The following is a 17,822-nucleotide window of genomic DNA, read 5'->3' on the forward strand; positions in this document are numbered from 1 at the left end:
AAATGGGCACTTTTCTTGTTTTTTTGCAATAACTTTTTTGTTTATTAATTATTTATTTTGTAGATAATTTTACTCCCTATAAGCTGTCTGTGAGTCACTTTTCGCTAAAATTGATGGTTTTCCCTGCAAAGTGAAAAAACTGTTTTCCTCACTTATTTGTTTAAATAGAAAAGTTAGCTAATAAGAGTTTTTGACTAACGAGATGAGAGATGTCTTGTATTATGTTCCTTTAGACAATTTTACAATAATCTCGCGGATAGGACTTTTTTCGAGTAAAAATTTAATTTGCTTGGTCTAAATGGTCATTCATTACTTAAGAAAACTACTTAATAAATATTTTCCAGTTTGGCTTTAAAATACTCGTTCATTGCCGTAAAAATCCCTATAACTCTTTTTATCTGATAAACTCTAATCGAAGTGCAAGTTGCAAATATCTAAAAGTATCCGTTCAAAATTGCAAATTAAAAACTAATCGATTTGCCTTACATAAAATAAACATCCTGTATTCTTGGGAAATATGGAAATGCGGTTACGAACCACAAATTGCTATAACTAATTAAGAAATCCATCGACCTATCGGAACAGATAAAGATAAAATCAAGTGGCACAAACGTAACAGTTAATTTATATTTATACGGCTGCTGAATCGGCGAGCATTCTCGGTATTCTTGCTGTGGAATTCGACCCTGGGGGTACTGGCGGTCTTCGAGTTAAATACGGTTAAGTATATGAAAATTAGATCACCTTGAAGACCGCATCCAGTAAAAAATTGGGTATGATGTACTCGTGAGAACAAGATGGAAGAAGTTATGAGACTAAGTGCATTAGAAATGTTAGGTTTACATGTCTATGAGTATAGTAATTGTGTTTTCTGTCCTTAGGTATTTGCATTAAAAAGTTAAATTTTATTTATTAAATATATTTATTTTTAAAAATAAAACAGTTTCATTTTATTGCACTAACGTAATTATTTTTAATTTTAAAATAGCTGATAGAATAATAATTTATTTAACTTTCCACCTTGGAAATCCCAAAAAGTGTTGTGAAACATTTAAAATTAAATCATACTAGGTATCGCGTATTTTCCTGGCACCAAAATTCTTCTTATTTTATTGTCACCTGTGTCAAACGCTTATCTATTATCAATTTATGAAAAGTCACTGATTATGAAATTAACTGAAATATTTAAATATAATGCAGATGGCCACAGCCAAGGGGGAAAGGATGGTACCACGGTCTCCCCCTAAACTTGGACTTTTTTTAATTACATGAATCTATGTAAATAAAATTAAATGTATATCTTCCCCCTTTGATAAATTCCTGGTTAAGACCCTGGTAATGTAGTTTTTAAATTTATGTACTATGTCTACTATGATACAAAGCCGAAATATAACTTCGGTCTCCCCACCATGAAATTGTAGGTAACTGACCTCCCCATTTTTTTTTAGTTTTGACATTAGGAAAAGGCTCCTATTATAAAAGTTGCAAACAGATTCTAAGGTTTCAAAATTATATATCTGAATAAAAAAATTGAACATCGCATATGCGACACTGTTATATTATTTTTCTCCGACAGCCCTCCATTTGAGGCCTCACAATCACAAATGAAATCCAATTTCAAAAAATTGAATATAACATTACACAATTCTTACATTTTCTTCTTCGCTCGGTAATATTTGTTTAAATTAGATTTTATTTATTACCATTACCTAGTGAAAAACGCTTTTTAGTACAGTCATTGAAGCTTTTCACCTCCGAATTCTTTGAAACTGAACCGATCGACTTGAAATTTGGCAGATAGTTAGAGAAAAGGTCGATGAACATTAGTGACATAGCGCCGATTGAAGCTTCCACCCTGTTGGGGTTAACACCCCTTCTCGAGGGTGGAAATTTTTTTTCAAAAATAACGCTGGAAAAATATTCGAAGAATATTTTCGAGAAATCAATAGTTTTTTTAGTTATTCGCGACTGAAAACATTTTTTCAAAGTATTTTTCGCGAATGAACAAAAATGTAATGAACAAAAATATAGCTTATAAATAAACAAAGAAAATTGTTTTTTAAAAAGTGTTGTACGTCCTATACAAAGCGAAATATGGTTAGTGGAAGGAGACTTGTTTTGGGGGGAATACTCGAATCGATGTATTCAACGTCAAATAACGGAAAACGAATTAATTTTACGTATATAACGCTCCAGGAGTTTTTTGTAGTACTCAAAAAGACCTACAAAATGACTTATAAAAGTTAATTAGAGCAAAATTGAAGGAGTTATTGTCAAAAACAGATGGGTTGCTCATATTTTTTAAGGAAAAATGAGCAGTAAATGCTGTACCATTTCCATCATAATTAAAATTAATCGAAGACTCTTTACAATTAATTTTGTTTTAGTGTTTTTCATACGAGCCTGAAGTTAGTTAGACAGGTTTAAAATGCGTATTTTTTGAATAATGTAAGCTTTTAAAAAGTAATTTTTTATCATTTTTGTCAATACAGGGGTGGTTTTTAGGGGTTGAAAGGGAAAAATTATTTTATTAGCTATAAGGTAACTTTTATTTTAAATAATTGCACGATTTAATCATTCCAAATCATTAAAAAGTAATTTTTTATCATTATTTTTTTCATAAGGGTACTTTTTTAGAGTGAAATAAAGGGTCGAAAAGATCAAATATATCATAAAACATGTTCAAGAACATGGAACATTATTTAATATTTGTGCTTGAGCACGATTTTTATCAATGAAATGTTTAAAACTTAATTTTTTCTTTTTTCACTTAGAAGTAGTTTTTACCCCTAAAAAACAGAAAGTGTCAATCGGGCTTATGTCACTTTTGAACTTGAGCCTAAGATGAGCCTTATTCTTAATTTTCATGCAAATCCATGCAGTTTCAAAGAATTCGGAGGTTAGGTACAGCTGATTTTCAGCTTCAATGACTGTACTATTTATTTTCCAATCATAATATAATTTCATTGGTTCCTATCTTGACGAAATACAGAAAACAGCAGAATAAGATATTATAGCCACGTCATAAACTCTTTAAATAAATAATAATCTATTGCTAAATATAAAAAAGTGTTAAATACAAGTTTTTACAGTTAACAATTATACTAATTACCGAGCTAATTACAGTAAGTATCGCAATTATCTTGTCGCGTTAATGTCCCATTTGTAAAGAAAAAAAATATGAAGGTACCAACTTTCTCTCGTTTATTTTGGTAACACGATATGCAATGGAGATAAATTCACATATAACTGCGTAATCTCTGACATAAATGACTAAAATATTTTTGGGAATGCGACATATGACCTTGCCGAATAAAATGTTTTTTAAATTGGTAAAAAAGTATTTTGCATTACATTGCCATATATGTAATGTCGAGGCCAAAACAATAATAATTTGTCAATTGACAATATTGTGAAAGAAAAACAAATTGAATCATACGAGTAAGGAACATAAAATATTAGCCTCATGAAATATGCGTACTGAGTTTAAAATAACTTTTGATTATCAAAATTCCTTTTTCGGGGCAGAAATAAACATTCAATTTTCAAATTTATTGGTCGCTCAATGAAAAACCATCATTGTTACTTCTTTTTATAACAAGTATGTATAACAAGAGTGGCATAACACGAAATGGAATAAATATCGAATTCTCTATTGTACCTCAAATATAGGCAATGACCTGAATTAAAAGTATAAGTAAACATGTGGATAACTAATCGCATGGGCCTGCGCAAAAACTGTTCTCTTTTAGGGTGAAACCTTAATTGAATTTCACATACCCAGGATGTTTTTCCCCTTTTTTGTTACCATCATGAAGTACTTATGGATTATCTATAGATTTTGCTTATCCTTCATGATTTATTGAGGTTAGCTCTTTTTGTAAGTGGTTGCTGTAGAAAATTAACATTGTCATATTTTGAAAATGAAGCGTAGAGCCAATGCCGTTTTTGGGGATGATTTATAAGTCCAAATAGAAAATTTTGATAACGAAAAAAGTTAGGAGAAATTAGTGAAATAAATATTAAAATAACTACTCGCCCCGAGATCGACGGATAGATATAATGACATTTAACAAGATTGACGATTGACCGGATCAAACAGCGGCTAAAGGAAGGTCAAGCAGTCCATGGGCTAACACAAATCGCTAAGCAGAAACAACATTCGAATTGTCTTAGAGTATTTTACCGGAGATGGACAACTGAACAAGCATCTAAATGGAACCTAAATAGAATTGGGTTGAGCACCAATGTGAGCTTTAGATTATACGGATACAAAGACGAGACTTCCATACATGACATTTCATTGTATTCGTTTGATTGTAAGCACGTAAATACCTGAAGGCAGTAGTCTTATCACTCAATGAAATCAGATACTCCAGCCGAGACATTGCTTGCTTTTGCACCTAACACGAGCTTGTTTTATACTACCACTAGCAGCATGCACAATAGGCAACAATTAATAGATATAACCAGTTTTTTGCATTTTACAAAATTACATTTTTTCGTAATTTTAAATAGTAGTTTTAATTTGATACTAAACTTCATAGCTGTAAAAACATAAAATTTTGTAAAAAGTAAGAAAGCTCCTGATACCATATATCAATTGATGAAAAAATATAAATATAGTATCTGAAACCCATTTCGTTATCTCAGGAAGGGCAACCAATATTTTATTTATTTATTTTACAAATTTCACCGAAATTCTTTCGTCATGGATGTTTTCTATGTAAGCTTAGAAATCATCCTCTAAAAATGATATACCTAGGTTCCGTTTGTTATCAAAATATCACTTTAATTTTTACCAGTATTTGGTTGCTGAAGAATTATCAGCAAATGTAGCTATTTCTTATTATGTAGCTGCAAACGTATAAAACTATGTAAAATGTACTGTAATTTATTTTAAAATTATTAAATGGACTTGCTTTGTAAACCTATGACAGTCTAAACATATTTTTAGAAAGGTCAGTACTTTGAAGTAGTTATAAATACACATCTCATGAGTCTGAAACTTAATGTATAGAATGTACATATTTCAAAATTTACGAAGAAATCCGCACGAAGGGAAAAGCACCCTACAGCACGTAGGTACTTCAAATTTTATAGAGAGTACTTAATCTATCTATAGTAGAATCATATTCGATGCAAAGTAATAAATCATTGCCTGTCAAGGGAATCAGTGCAACACGTTTTAGGGGAATTTGGAAATTGAATAATTTATGCATTATGGATTAAAAGTTATATATTTATGAAGAACAAAATGAAAAACAAAGGCATCTCCTTCGCACATTGGGCGGCAGGGCAACAATACATTTATTACTCCCTTCATCCTCCCTCATATGACTTGTGTCTTGTGTTTGCCGCGGCGGCGCGCGTGCCGGCCCGGCGTGGTCAGTTTCGTTTCGGTTGTATTGGTGCTGCGTGTTTCTCGCGCGCGATATTTGTGAGGTTATAACTGTTATAAGTGCAATTATATTTCGTTCGGGCTGTATGTGTGTTTCGCGCTATTATTTGAGAATTTGTGAGTGAAATCATATTTTTTGTACTCATTAACAAAAATGTTTTTAGTGTTTTATTTATGTGCTGTGTGTGTGTTTCGGGCTGTTGTTTGTGAATCGTGAATGCTATTATATTTTCTGTGCTAGTGAAGTGAAGGTTTTTGTATTATTATTGCTCTGTTGTCGTTATATGGAGAAATGGAGGTGGTGCCTCGATGTTCGCAAGCCGGATGTACTGCTGTGGGTACAAAAAAATCTGTATAAGTTACAGAGAAAAAACGATAATATTAAATGTCTATAACGCTTTAGAAAAGGATCATCCCATGAAACTGAAGACTGGTTTGGTGGAAATGTGTTCTAGATATACTGTAGTAAGCGAATCATCTGTTTTCAAAATTTTAAGAAAGAAGAAAAATGAAGGAGACGTTAAGAAACCTAAAAATGGGGGTGGAAAGAAGAAATTAATATTAAATGAAGATGAGAAAAATACAGTTCGGCGTAAAGTATATAAATCATAGAATTTATATTTTGTTTATAATTTGTTAATATTTCTTGTTTGATAGAAAAATAACTTATTTTGTTGAGATTGATAGAGAATTGTTGTTAGTGTTTTCATTTGATAGAATCATGTCATAGGATTTATATTTTGTTTTTATTCTGTAAATATTTATAGTAAGTATATCTGTTATACAAGGTTTTTGCTTTCAAACTTCGTTCTCCTTATAAAAAAAAGAATCGTAATGGGGTGCGATGAAGGGATCAGTTCACGTCTGAAACCCTGTTCCTACAAAAATCCCTTTATTCTCATAAACTATTTGTTTTAAATGTAATTTATTATAAATCCAATTCGTTATTTAAATTCCACATATATGTACTACATTTCACCTCTGTACGCGCCACTGTTTATTGTTCACTGCTTTACGATCAAGCTCGCCAAGTTAGTATTTGACGTATAACCGACCACTTCGTACACTCGATGCACCTGGCCGACTACAGCTAGTACCAGAACACAGTGCGTTGCAGCGGTATTTCAGATTTTACATTCAATTTCATTTTAAATTTGAAATGGTTCATCTTACGCTTCCTAAAAATGATGACACGATTTTCCTTTGATAAAAGGCCGACAATTTTTTGCTCTACTTTGCATCGAATACGATCGTACTATAGTTTCTGCTATAATCTAATAATATACAAATATAAATAAATAGTTTACCTTGTCCTGAAAAGTACTTTCGATAATACAGCGCACCCTGATCCACATTCTCTATCGGCCTGGGGAACCTCTGGTATGGACACGTCGAATGCCTCCAATGCGTCTCCCCGGGAGGAAACTCCAGCACAGCAACACCATACGCCAGCGGCGGTCTATGCAAAGGTTTCCTATTGTGCCCGTTTTGCAACCTAGACAGACTCACAATCCTCTCCTCTTCTCCGCCAATCTCGTTTCGGAAAAAGGGACAGCTCTCCACCAAGTCGTTGCTCTGACCGTCACCACAGTCGTCCTCATTTTCCCCATCGGGAGTGGACGACCTGACTAGCATAGATGCGGCTGATGCCCCTGTGGCAGTATTCCTCCGTTTAGCAAGAAGGTTTCTTCTTAAGCGCACGGTATAGTTCAGATTTGTTGTAAGCGACTGGCAGTCATAATGCGCGAAGGCTCTACGTCTTGCTATCTCTTCAGCCTCTGCAGTGAGACTTGCTGAACTGGAGGAGTGACTAACCGCAGAATCATCCATTGTTTGCCTTGGATTCTTGGTGCCAGCGTTGCCAGGCACGTTACCGTTGGTCCAGAAGTGCTTTTTTAATTTGTTTCTGAGCTTAGGGCTCTGGGGAAGATGATGCCCAGAACCGGCCTCCTCTATATAGTACTTCTCCACAGAACCGTCTACTTTAGCCCTGAGATATTCAGAAGGACCAGGAGATCGCTGATCCGTTCCGGCTAAGCCTGCAGGACGATAATCCTGAAGCATCTTGAAGAACTCATTGTTGCCAACAGCTCCTGAGGGTCTGTCTATAACGTCTATGGACCCGTGACTGCCGTACTCCCTCTTCAATGTAGGGGAGTTCGAGTTGGACGGTCGATTGTTGTGGTCCAGCAACTCTAAGCTGGAGTTGCTTCTGCAGAGGTGCTCTGGAGGTAAATGTTGGGGTCTCCTAGGCGTGGAGTGATGATGGTGGCGGTCATTAAAGCTAGATCTGTTGGCAGCGAGTCCTGCGTTAGCCCAGGCCCGGTGCACATGAGTGTTGTAGTAGTCCACAGCAAGAGCGGTGCGTTCCCGGATACGGTTCGTGGCGGACAGGGGCGCTCTAGGCGGCGCGGGTCCGCATTCTTGCAATCCGATCATCCCATCACGCTGCAACAAAAAAAATATATATTAATTTCAATCTGCAGCATACAATTTTATATACAGGATGTAACTTCAAGAAGGTTAGTTTTTTAGGGGTATGTCTTCCCCAGAATTCGAATCTGAAATTATATATTTTTTTAGGTTTTCGGAAAGAAAATCTAAAATACTAAAATCTAAAATACTAATAAAATAAAATTTTTTATTAATAAAATTTGGCTAGTAGTTTCAGGGTGTACAACATGCACCCCATCTTCAGGTCACACTTTTTAATGATATCAGAATTTTAAGTACAAATTGATATAAACAACAACAAAATAAAAATTCTCAATACAGTCTGTTTAAATACATATTAAAATAAACAAAAAACATTTATTACTCTTGAAAATAGATTAAAACAGTTCAAATAATCAAATTTATTTATTTATTTATATTACATATATTTTTGAACGTAGTTTTTTTACAGTGTATATCGTAATGTGAAATTTCATTTTACACAAAAAAAATGTTCGTGTTAAAATCACTGAAAATGCAGTTTAAAAAAAAACGTAAGTCACTTTTTCAAATTCAACTAGCTTTTATTCCTTAATGTGTAGAGTGATACAGTTTTGTTTTCATAAAAAAAAGTTACAGACGTTAAAAAAAAGGAAAATTTGTTTAAGGCCCGTAATTTTTGCGAGACCGTAACTTAATCGGTTTATTTTCATCCAAGGCAGCAATAAAGGACCACGCACTAGTTACATTAAAAAGTGGTCTCGGTAAAAATTGAAAATTGCTGTGGATACGAGTTATTTTTAGCCCCTGGAATACAGTTCGGAACATAAAATCCCCGGCAGTTTGTTTGTCTATTTTTTCCACTTTTTTTTAGCATTTCAGACACGTGTGTATATGGAGTAAAAACAGAATGCGGATAGTTATGTCACCCACTTGCAAGGAAGGTAAAGCCCATGTACTGTAACGCCAATAACTGCTCAGAAGGGATAAACGCATATTTAACCTATCTACCGGTCACATCTAACTTCATCAATCATTTTCAAATGAGATAAAGCCCATGAACACATTTTCATACCATATACGCAATCCCAATATCCCTCCACCCATCCCAATGGCCAAGAACCAACTCCAAAAGAGGTTACATGTGTCTCTGATCTGTTCCACCGACCCGTTCTCCTTCATTCTCGTTTCTGAGGATGTAGACCTCACAAAAATAATGTCCCGCTATCTCGATCCTCTCCACCCACTCAAATGCGCCAAAAGTCACCCTCCAAGCAGGTGAACACGCTTTTTATATATCAGTGGCCAAATCTACATGTCCAAAAGCTGCACATGCCTGTTTTTCGATCCCTGTGACTGTTATCCTCAGAAACGGTGATGGAGCACAACCAATTTCCAGTTTTGACCGAGATCACTTTTTAATGTAATTGGGTCCTTCGATTTGAGACTAGTTATACCACCAAAGGTGTTTGCTTTAAAAAAATGGTCTCTTTGTATTAAATTTGGAGTCCTAAATTATACATTTTGTATACTTTAAACTTAAAAGGCATTTATAATTGCACTTTTACGATGTGAAACACGACACTCTTGCTTTATAATCTATGGTAGGTATATCACTCAATGAAGGTTTACTAGATTCAGTAATGTTGTGACCCGATTTTATTTAAATATGGATAACGTCATTCAGGTCGAAATAATAAATGTACTGAAACATTTAAAAATGCATTGAAATCGCAGTAAGTAATAATCCTTGGAAGGTGAAAGAATCTCCACAGAACACTAAAAATTATTGCATCAAAATGTTGATCGATAAACAATAGACGCTCACTTCATTTTTCAGATCAGATATATGTAAATAAAAAAATTGTGAGGGTATCATCACTATTAATAAGCATTATATTTACCATTGCATTATTCTTTTTTATTGGAAACGATTTCTACGTAACGATTATGATACTCTGATTTCACTTAGTATTAAGGTTGGCGCTATAGACGAGAAATCGCACTTTTAGTAAGACAATGATAAAACAAGTATATCCATCCAGGAAGTGACTAAGCGTAATGCTAAACTAGAGCATTAATTTTTCACACTGAAAGATCACGGAGAACATGTAAACATCAGAAAATGTATCTTTCCTATTTTTTTCCAGCTGTATGTTCAACAGGTGTACAAAATTCAGGAAACGTGAGATACGAGTTAAAAATATGCTTTTTCCCTTATTTTCAACGTATTATCGGTTGTCTTATACCCGGAAGAAAATTTATATAACTGGTACAGTGAAGAGATATTTGTTTCTAACTTGCTTAGTTTTTCTAAAAAGCTGGACAAAAAATTTCGCATATAAATGCCCCCTTTAAAACAAGTAAGCATGCCACAGAGGTTCGCCCACAGTGAATTTGAGGAACCCTATTTCACAAATTGATCGTGATTCACATAACGGTAAAATGCATTCACAGACCGTCATACACGTTAGAAATAATCGAGATAATGTGAATAATGTGAATTAAAATACTTGGTACCACAGAAAATTTTTATTTACCAAGCATGTGTGTGGTACGAGTAACCTCAATTAACAAAGCAATATCTTATAATTACACCAATTAACAAAACTATTTCCATCACGTCATCTGCACAAACGATGACCGTTTTCATAACAACCAGAGTAACATTTAAAATTTGTATTGTAGATGGCAGCTCAGGAAATTATTATTTTTCATTTAATCTTGAAAATATACAGTTCTTATGGTCTTGCTTTATTACGTTTACCTAACTACTTAAAGGACAATATACAGCTTCACTAACGTCAGACAAACAATCATGACAAGACACAGTCAACATTATTTGTGTTTCCTTGAAAGACAACTGTTCTAATAACTTATTTTTTTTGTCAGTAATACATTCTTCCCTTTAATATGGGAGCAACTAACAACTGTGAATGGGAAGAGAAAAAGGATGTACCGAGTATTTTCTATATTTTGCACCTCACCTACAGATGCTATCTTTGGAGAAAAAATTGTTAAATATAAAAGTTATGAACTATACTAAAGCATCAGCATTTTTTGCATCAGGTCAAATAAATTATCGCCACAAGTGTCGAAATAAACTGATTTTTTATGTTTTTTATTAATAGAACATTAGATTTAGAACACTTTTACGGTTACAGTGATTTGATGAATCTATATCTTATAAATAGTAAGATATAATCAAAAGAGTGCAACAAGAGCTATGATGTTGACAATTTTCCATATTGGTAGAATTTAACTGAAACAAAATACATTTTTTGCCGGTTTTCAATACATACAGGGTTATCCAAAAGTCCCGGTACGGCAGAAAAACTTTCGAAGAAAGCATTTTGGGGAAAATGTTTCAGACAAAAATGTAAGCATTTTTCCCTGGGTATCTGATGGTGACCTTGGATTTGACGTTGACTTTGCCCTTCAAGGTCATTTGAAGGTCAAGTTAAGTTTTTTAAATGGAAACCCCTATTTTTTATTGTGGATTTGGAAAAAGCAAGAAATTCCACGTCCAAAGATGTCAACGTTAGGTTAATTTGACCTTGAAAGTCATGGTCAAGGAATTGGTCAAGGTCATAGTTAAACGTAAAATTCCCTGCCCCTTCCAAATCCGCAATAAAAAATAGGGGTTCCTATTTAAAAAATTAACTTGACCTTCAAATGACCTTGAAGGTTAAAGTCAAGGTGAAATCCAAGGTCACCATCAGATAACCAAAGAAAAATCCTTACACTTTTGTCTGGAACATTTTTTCACAAAGTTCATTCTTCGAAAGTTCTACCGTACCGGGATTTTTGAGAGTCGACCCACATTTGACCTTGAAGGTCATTGTCAAAGTCATGGTGAAGACCATCGTTGGACGTAAAATTTCCTGCCCTTTCCAAATCCTTAATAAAAATAGGGGTTTCCATTTAATAAACTTAACTTGACCTTCAAATGACCTTGAAGGGCAAAATCAAATCCAAAGTCACCATCAGATAGCCTGGGAAAAATCCTTACACTTTTGTCTGAAACATTTTTCCCAAAATGCTTTGAAAGTTTTTCTGCCGTACGGGGACTTTTGGATAACCCAGTATAACTGTATGCTTAGTTTTTGGCCATTGTTTTGGGACTCTATTTCAAGAAAATTATAAAAAGTTTTGCTTGACATACTGTACACTACTGCTCTGAGAACAAGGACTCGACATTTTTTATGAACCAAAATATGAAAAAAAAACTTGTTACACCACTGTCTTCGCGTTCTCTAAAAAAGTGACAAGACTGTTCTGGTTCATAGTGGGCCTCACTGTACGCTTAATAAATGATGAATGACTGGTTCGTAGTTTCCATAGAAGGTAAGATAGGTTTTTCAACAATAACTTATACAATCTGTTTTGGATTTGGATACTTCTACTTGTACCAAACGTTAATTCAAAATTCCTAAACTATGTTCTGATAATCACGAAATAGGATTATTGTCCCCACATTTAAATATAGATACTTATACATTAAAAAAATTATATTTCATACCTTAAGTCCAAACACATGGGGTAGTTTTTCAACTCCAACTGCAAATTGTTCCTACTTGTTTCAATACGTTAATCAAATTGAAAACAGTGTTTTCGACGAGTCTAAATTTGCCGAAGTATGAGAACTCTGTCACTAAATAGTGAGCCACGGTCAACATAACGCGAATCTATATTTAACAGGACGTTCGTACCAGTGGGCGTTTTTGTAGTAACAGTCTCATCCTCAAAGTTACTCACCGGGCAGCAGCAACAGCACAGATTTATCATTTTCATTCTCAAACAGGATATTCCCTAGTCAAACTTCCAAACACAACTGGGTACTTTGGCGATATATCGGACGAACTGCACGAAATATCGCACATTGTTATCTCCTTGTCAGTACCGTGTGACTCATTGTAGCAGTTCATGTACTTTAAGGAAATCAATATAAAGTGGCGATTTTTAATATAGGTACTGATATAGCGACGCGATTTGCTTTTATCTGAAACAATACGCCGCGTAGATTTGTCAGAGATTACTGATAAGGTCTTCTAATATAGTCACAGACCAATTCTACATTCAACAAATTATATCAATGAACCTATGGGGGAATTTTAAACGTTCACCATTACCTAAGAAAGGTACTGGGACTAATTATTGAGTAGAAAATATAAGACTTCAGCGCTTTTACTCTCTTACCGATTCCAAAAACATCAACTTAATCACAGAAATTACAGTATATATAGGCTCTGTAGATTCGGGAGCATTTAACAGTACCACGAGGAAATACAATTCCTTGCTAACTAAGATGTAAAACCAAGAAGATATTTTGAAGAGTTTTCAAGTACAATTCGGAGAATCTAGTCTCTCTAAACCTGTGTTTATCAAACGAACAATATTGACCATACAACCAAAGCCATAAATACTGACCAAGAAGCATCACGAATGGTTACTAAGATTATTATTTTTTTTACCAAGATAAAATTAACAAACTGCCTATTCCCTAGAGAAAAATGTATTTCAGTATCAGGAAGGTATGTAGAAGAACACAAAAAAAAATAGTTCTCATCAAGCAAAGATACACTTTCTAGCAATTTAAATTCTTTATAAATCGTAAATATTGCATACTGCTCGTCTTGAATATAAATAAAAAATGATGGAACTCTGTCCTAAATATGTGATATTTGAAGTTATAAGTTTTTCTAGTAGTTATGTCAAAATTGAAGGCACATCTGTAACAAATCATACCTAATAACCACTTATTTTTATCTAATTTCTCAACAATTAGAGATGTATAAGTAGGTAATTAGATACAAGCAAGATACAAGAATAATTTCTCCACGTATTTGAAATAAACGCAAATTGATGAAAACTTTACATTTTCACTTACGTTTGCTTAACCTGAGTTGGTTTTTAGACTTTTTATAGTAAGTACAGTCCGTGCGAAATTTGTTGATATAGAATTCCAAAAAGACCCCTGCGTCACTTTCTTGGAATTAATCGCATTCGACACCCGAAGTAGAATGTCAAAATTTTCATTTGTTTTTCATGGCTACTACGATCGAATTAAATAAATCATAAAATTGACGCTTTTTTGTCTTTGATAAAATATTTTCACCTAAGTATTGTACATCGTTGAATTCGAAATTTAATGCTTTATTTAGTGGTGCAAAAATCCAATATGGCATCCATAACAAAATGAAAAGCAGGTTATGAAAACATAAGGATCTAGCATAGCTGGAAGATATTTTAACCTTAAGATAAAGCATTTCACCTTATGTATACATACCGATTTTCCATTACTTTAATACTTTTAATTATAAAAAAGATATGGAAGAAATAAGAAAAGTCAAGTTTTCAGTTTTTTCAGCTTATTTCAGGAACGATGCATTTTATCTCCAATTTCTTTTCATAATTCGAATGGGCATGAAAATAGTTAATTAAAATATATTTTTTTATTATTTTACCGACACAGTATAACTTCTAGTTTAGGAGATACACCTTAAAAGTGACCACCCTGTATATACTTTTAACTTCCCTCCTAATTCCGACGACAGTGTTAGTTTAGTGTTTGTTCAAATTTAACATGTGCGAATTGTACCAGATTTGAAATATATGATTGTTTTCTTAATCCTATTCAAAATTAGAGATTATTTTCAACATACAGGTGTTGAAGTTAAAAATATATATATAAATATTACTGGTACAATTCAATGTTTATTGAGGCATGTAGTTCGTAGAGTAGTTGTTTCCCGCAATACCATCGGTCAGAAATCTTGTTTGTGAGGTTAGATATCTTTTGCATACCTAGTTTTTTGGTATCGAAGAACATTATTTTACTTCGTGAGATAGGACAGGAAAATTTATTTAATTTGTTTGTACAATATAAAATCTTAAATACAATGTAGATAATCATCAAAAGTTCAGAAAAGTCATTGCTGTAGAATTTTTTAATTATTTGAGAAATAGCGAGGGACATGGCTCCAAAAAAAATGTAACTCAAATATGGCTGGCAAAATTTGTACCTTAAGTTTGCTGAGATATATCATTGACAATGAGTAATCTTCTACATTGTAAAGATATATCACTGATTTAAATTGGATGAAAATTTTGCTCCTGATTATTGTTGATTTTATTAAATTTTATCCATAAGTGGCCATTACTTTCTGGCAAGTGAAACATTTATTATTACTCGTATCAAGTTACATTAAATATATTTAATTGTAACACCCAGTGTCTTCGAAACTATGGGGTTTATGAAAAAACATTAATCTTGTATTTTTTGTTTATTTTAACGAGATTCTGAAAGTCATAACATTATTATTGACAAAATTATGAGTTACGCCACAGGTGTGTCCCGAGGTGTCCTATTTAAGAAAAAAAAGAGAACATGCAATAAGATTAAGTTGAAGAATAACTGAAATTGTGTTCTAAATATGTACCAAAATCTAAAATGAATATAATTTATTAAGTTTTATTTGTGTTAATTATGTACGCACTTGCTATTTATAGGTAGGATATTATGACATTTTTAAGATAACTACATTTCTTTTCTTCCGTATAAACTTATTGGTAGAAACAAATCTCACTTAATTAAAAGTACAAGTTAATTTATACATTACAAGTTATGCGAACTTGTTAGTCTATCATTGTCAGAAGATATAAAAGCCGTCTTGAATTCACGTGAGCCGCCCTGTATTAAAAAATTCCAGCACTTACTACGGCGAGGAATTTTTATTGTTTGAAAGAGGGTAAGAAATATTTCCGTCGTCGCTAACATGCGTTTCATCCGCTCATTCAATTCAATGCGCGAACCGAATCTCCTAACTCATACATGACACATTCTTTGCAGGTATTGGAAATACCTACGAGCAGACCAATGTCGGTGCTACCTCTACAAAGGTTGAAAAAGTGTTTAGATGTCGCTATAAGAGCATACAAGGATGATTCGTAAATCGTCTTCGAAAGATTAATGATAAGATAGATATCAATCAAAAACCTGCTCACCATTAGATAAACTCATTGTTTTGTTTCCTGATTATGTCGTGTGTAATAAATGACAAATGGAGACAAATTAATTGATATTTATCCATCTTGAATCATTATACCGAGTAAAAATATTCTTAAATAGATAAATATGATAGATATAAAATCATTCGCGGTTTGGAATCATGTTAACCGCAATTTCTCCAAATTTAAATTGTTACGGAGTAATCTGAAAGAGCGAAATTCAAATAAAATAGAGCACTGAAGTCGGCCTGGTTGCAGTACATTTAGCTGCAATTTATACATTGTTTTTAATACATAACCGTACTCGTTTTATTTCTCTTGTTTATTTTTACAATATACATAGACAAGAATGAAAGATAACTGCAAGAAATTGGATCATTTTAATTACTTATCACAAAAACCGTCAAGAACAGAAAAATTAAGAGATAGGCATAGGGAAGTGTAATAAGGACAGACAGAGGGTAAAATTCTACAACAGTTTTTGGTTAAATATACGGAGTGTTCCATTAAGAAAAACCAAGTTTTAGCGGTTTAAAGTTTAAGCAAATTCGACAATAAATTTTCACCACAAACAGTTTTTAAAATGACGTTAACAAAGGATATCTCTTCTTTCAAATATCACTACTTCAGCTTGCACGATGTAAAAAATACGCAATTTTGAATTATTAGGCTATCGAAAAGAAACTTTTTTGAAAGAATTGAAATATCTCGAAGACCATTAGGGATAGATATAGGGAAGCTTGATAAAAGTCCCCCTAAAATTACGCGTAGAATCCAAATATGCAAAAATTCTATTTAAATTAAGCAAGTACATGGCGACTTCCGGCATAACCGGAGGTGCTACAACAATGGCATTATTTTTTTTTAAAGAGGGCACCCCCGAAAATCCCAAAGCTTATATTTAAAAAAATTAAATCGAAGTAGTCTCGTCTGAAATATTCTAGATATAAGAGGAGGCAAGCTAATTTTTTATGGAATAACTTCAGTACAACTCACATAATAAAAGTGTAGATTCCTAGATCTGGGCAAGGTCCGGAACATTTTAAAAATTGCAAAAATGTTAAAAAATTTAAAAAAATGCCTATTTTATCTGAGTTTTTTACTTATATCTTGGAACCTATGCATTTTGGAAGAATATTGAAGAGGAAAAAAGATTAAAATTGAATTATGCACAATATACTGTAAGTTAAAAATGTTTAAATTTATTACCGATGTTGCAAAATAGCAATAATTGATGAAAAATAGGCAATATAGTCAAGTTTTTTGGATAATTTTTTTAAAATATTTTAATTGCTCCGAAGGCATTCTAATTTTAATAAAAAAAAAACTTTAGAGTATAATAAAACAACACACCAAATTTCTTTAAAATCGATTTGATAGTTTTCGCAAAATAATCTTTTGAAAACAATTTTCGAGTTTTTAAAATGTTCCACAGCCTCAAATAGAGCATCTAGATACTTTAAAAATGTTTTCACATAGAAAAGACTGCTTAACCTTTCAAATGGTTTTCGAAAAATTGAAGTCGGTTGATTAGGATGGCCACAATAAATTTTTAAAGTTAACACTATTTTCTTTTATTTTTAAACAATTAGATTACATTTAACAATTTGCAATTTAATTTTGTTTCAAAAATTATAATTTTAAAGTACTCGGAAAGATGCAAACCAAATCTGCTTATAAGAATTTAGGCTTTATTTTGCGTAATTCTAAGGACTTTCAGAACATAAAGGTTCTAAATATATTGAATGTAGCATTTGTGCGTTGCAAACTTGAATATGCATCGGTTGTTTGGAGTCCCATTTATAATATTTATAATATTCAATTAGAGAAAGTACAACGGAGATTTTTAAAGACTATTCATTTTATTAGTTATGGATTTTATCCTCCTCAACACCTCAAGATTTATTGCTTTCTTGTTTTAATTTGAATAATCTCTGTCGTAGACGAATTATGTTTTCAATTATATTCCTTTTTAAAA

At 32.9% G+C, this 17,822-nt stretch overlaps 1 protein-coding gene across 3 annotated transcripts in view; it reads right to left on the reverse strand.

Annotated features, from left to right (window-relative positions):
- LOC108913214 (signal-induced proliferation-associated 1-like protein 1) overlaps positions 1-17,822 on the reverse strand; it is a 157,881-nt gene that overhangs the window by 38,848 nt on the left and 101,211 nt on the right. For 2 of the 3 annotated variants that reach the window (XM_023455180.1, XM_023455179.1), the window contains one exon: positions 6,709-7,849. In XM_023455180.1, the coding sequence (XP_023310948.1) occupies positions 6,709-7,840 (1,132 nt within the window). In that variant the 5' untranslated portion in view covers positions 7,841-7,849. Of the gene's footprint in view, positions 1-6,708; positions 7,850-12,356; positions 12,409-17,822 lie in introns of those variants that run through there. The other variant, XM_023455181.1, reaches the window with a different exon arrangement.

The sequence above is a fragment of the Anoplophora glabripennis genome, unplaced genomic scaffold (genome assembly GCF_000390285.2).
Source record: "Anoplophora glabripennis isolate ALB-LARVAE unplaced genomic scaffold, Agla_2.0 scaffold572, whole genome shotgun sequence".
Taxonomy (NCBI): Eukaryota; Metazoa; Arthropoda; class Insecta; order Coleoptera; family Cerambycidae; genus Anoplophora; species Anoplophora glabripennis.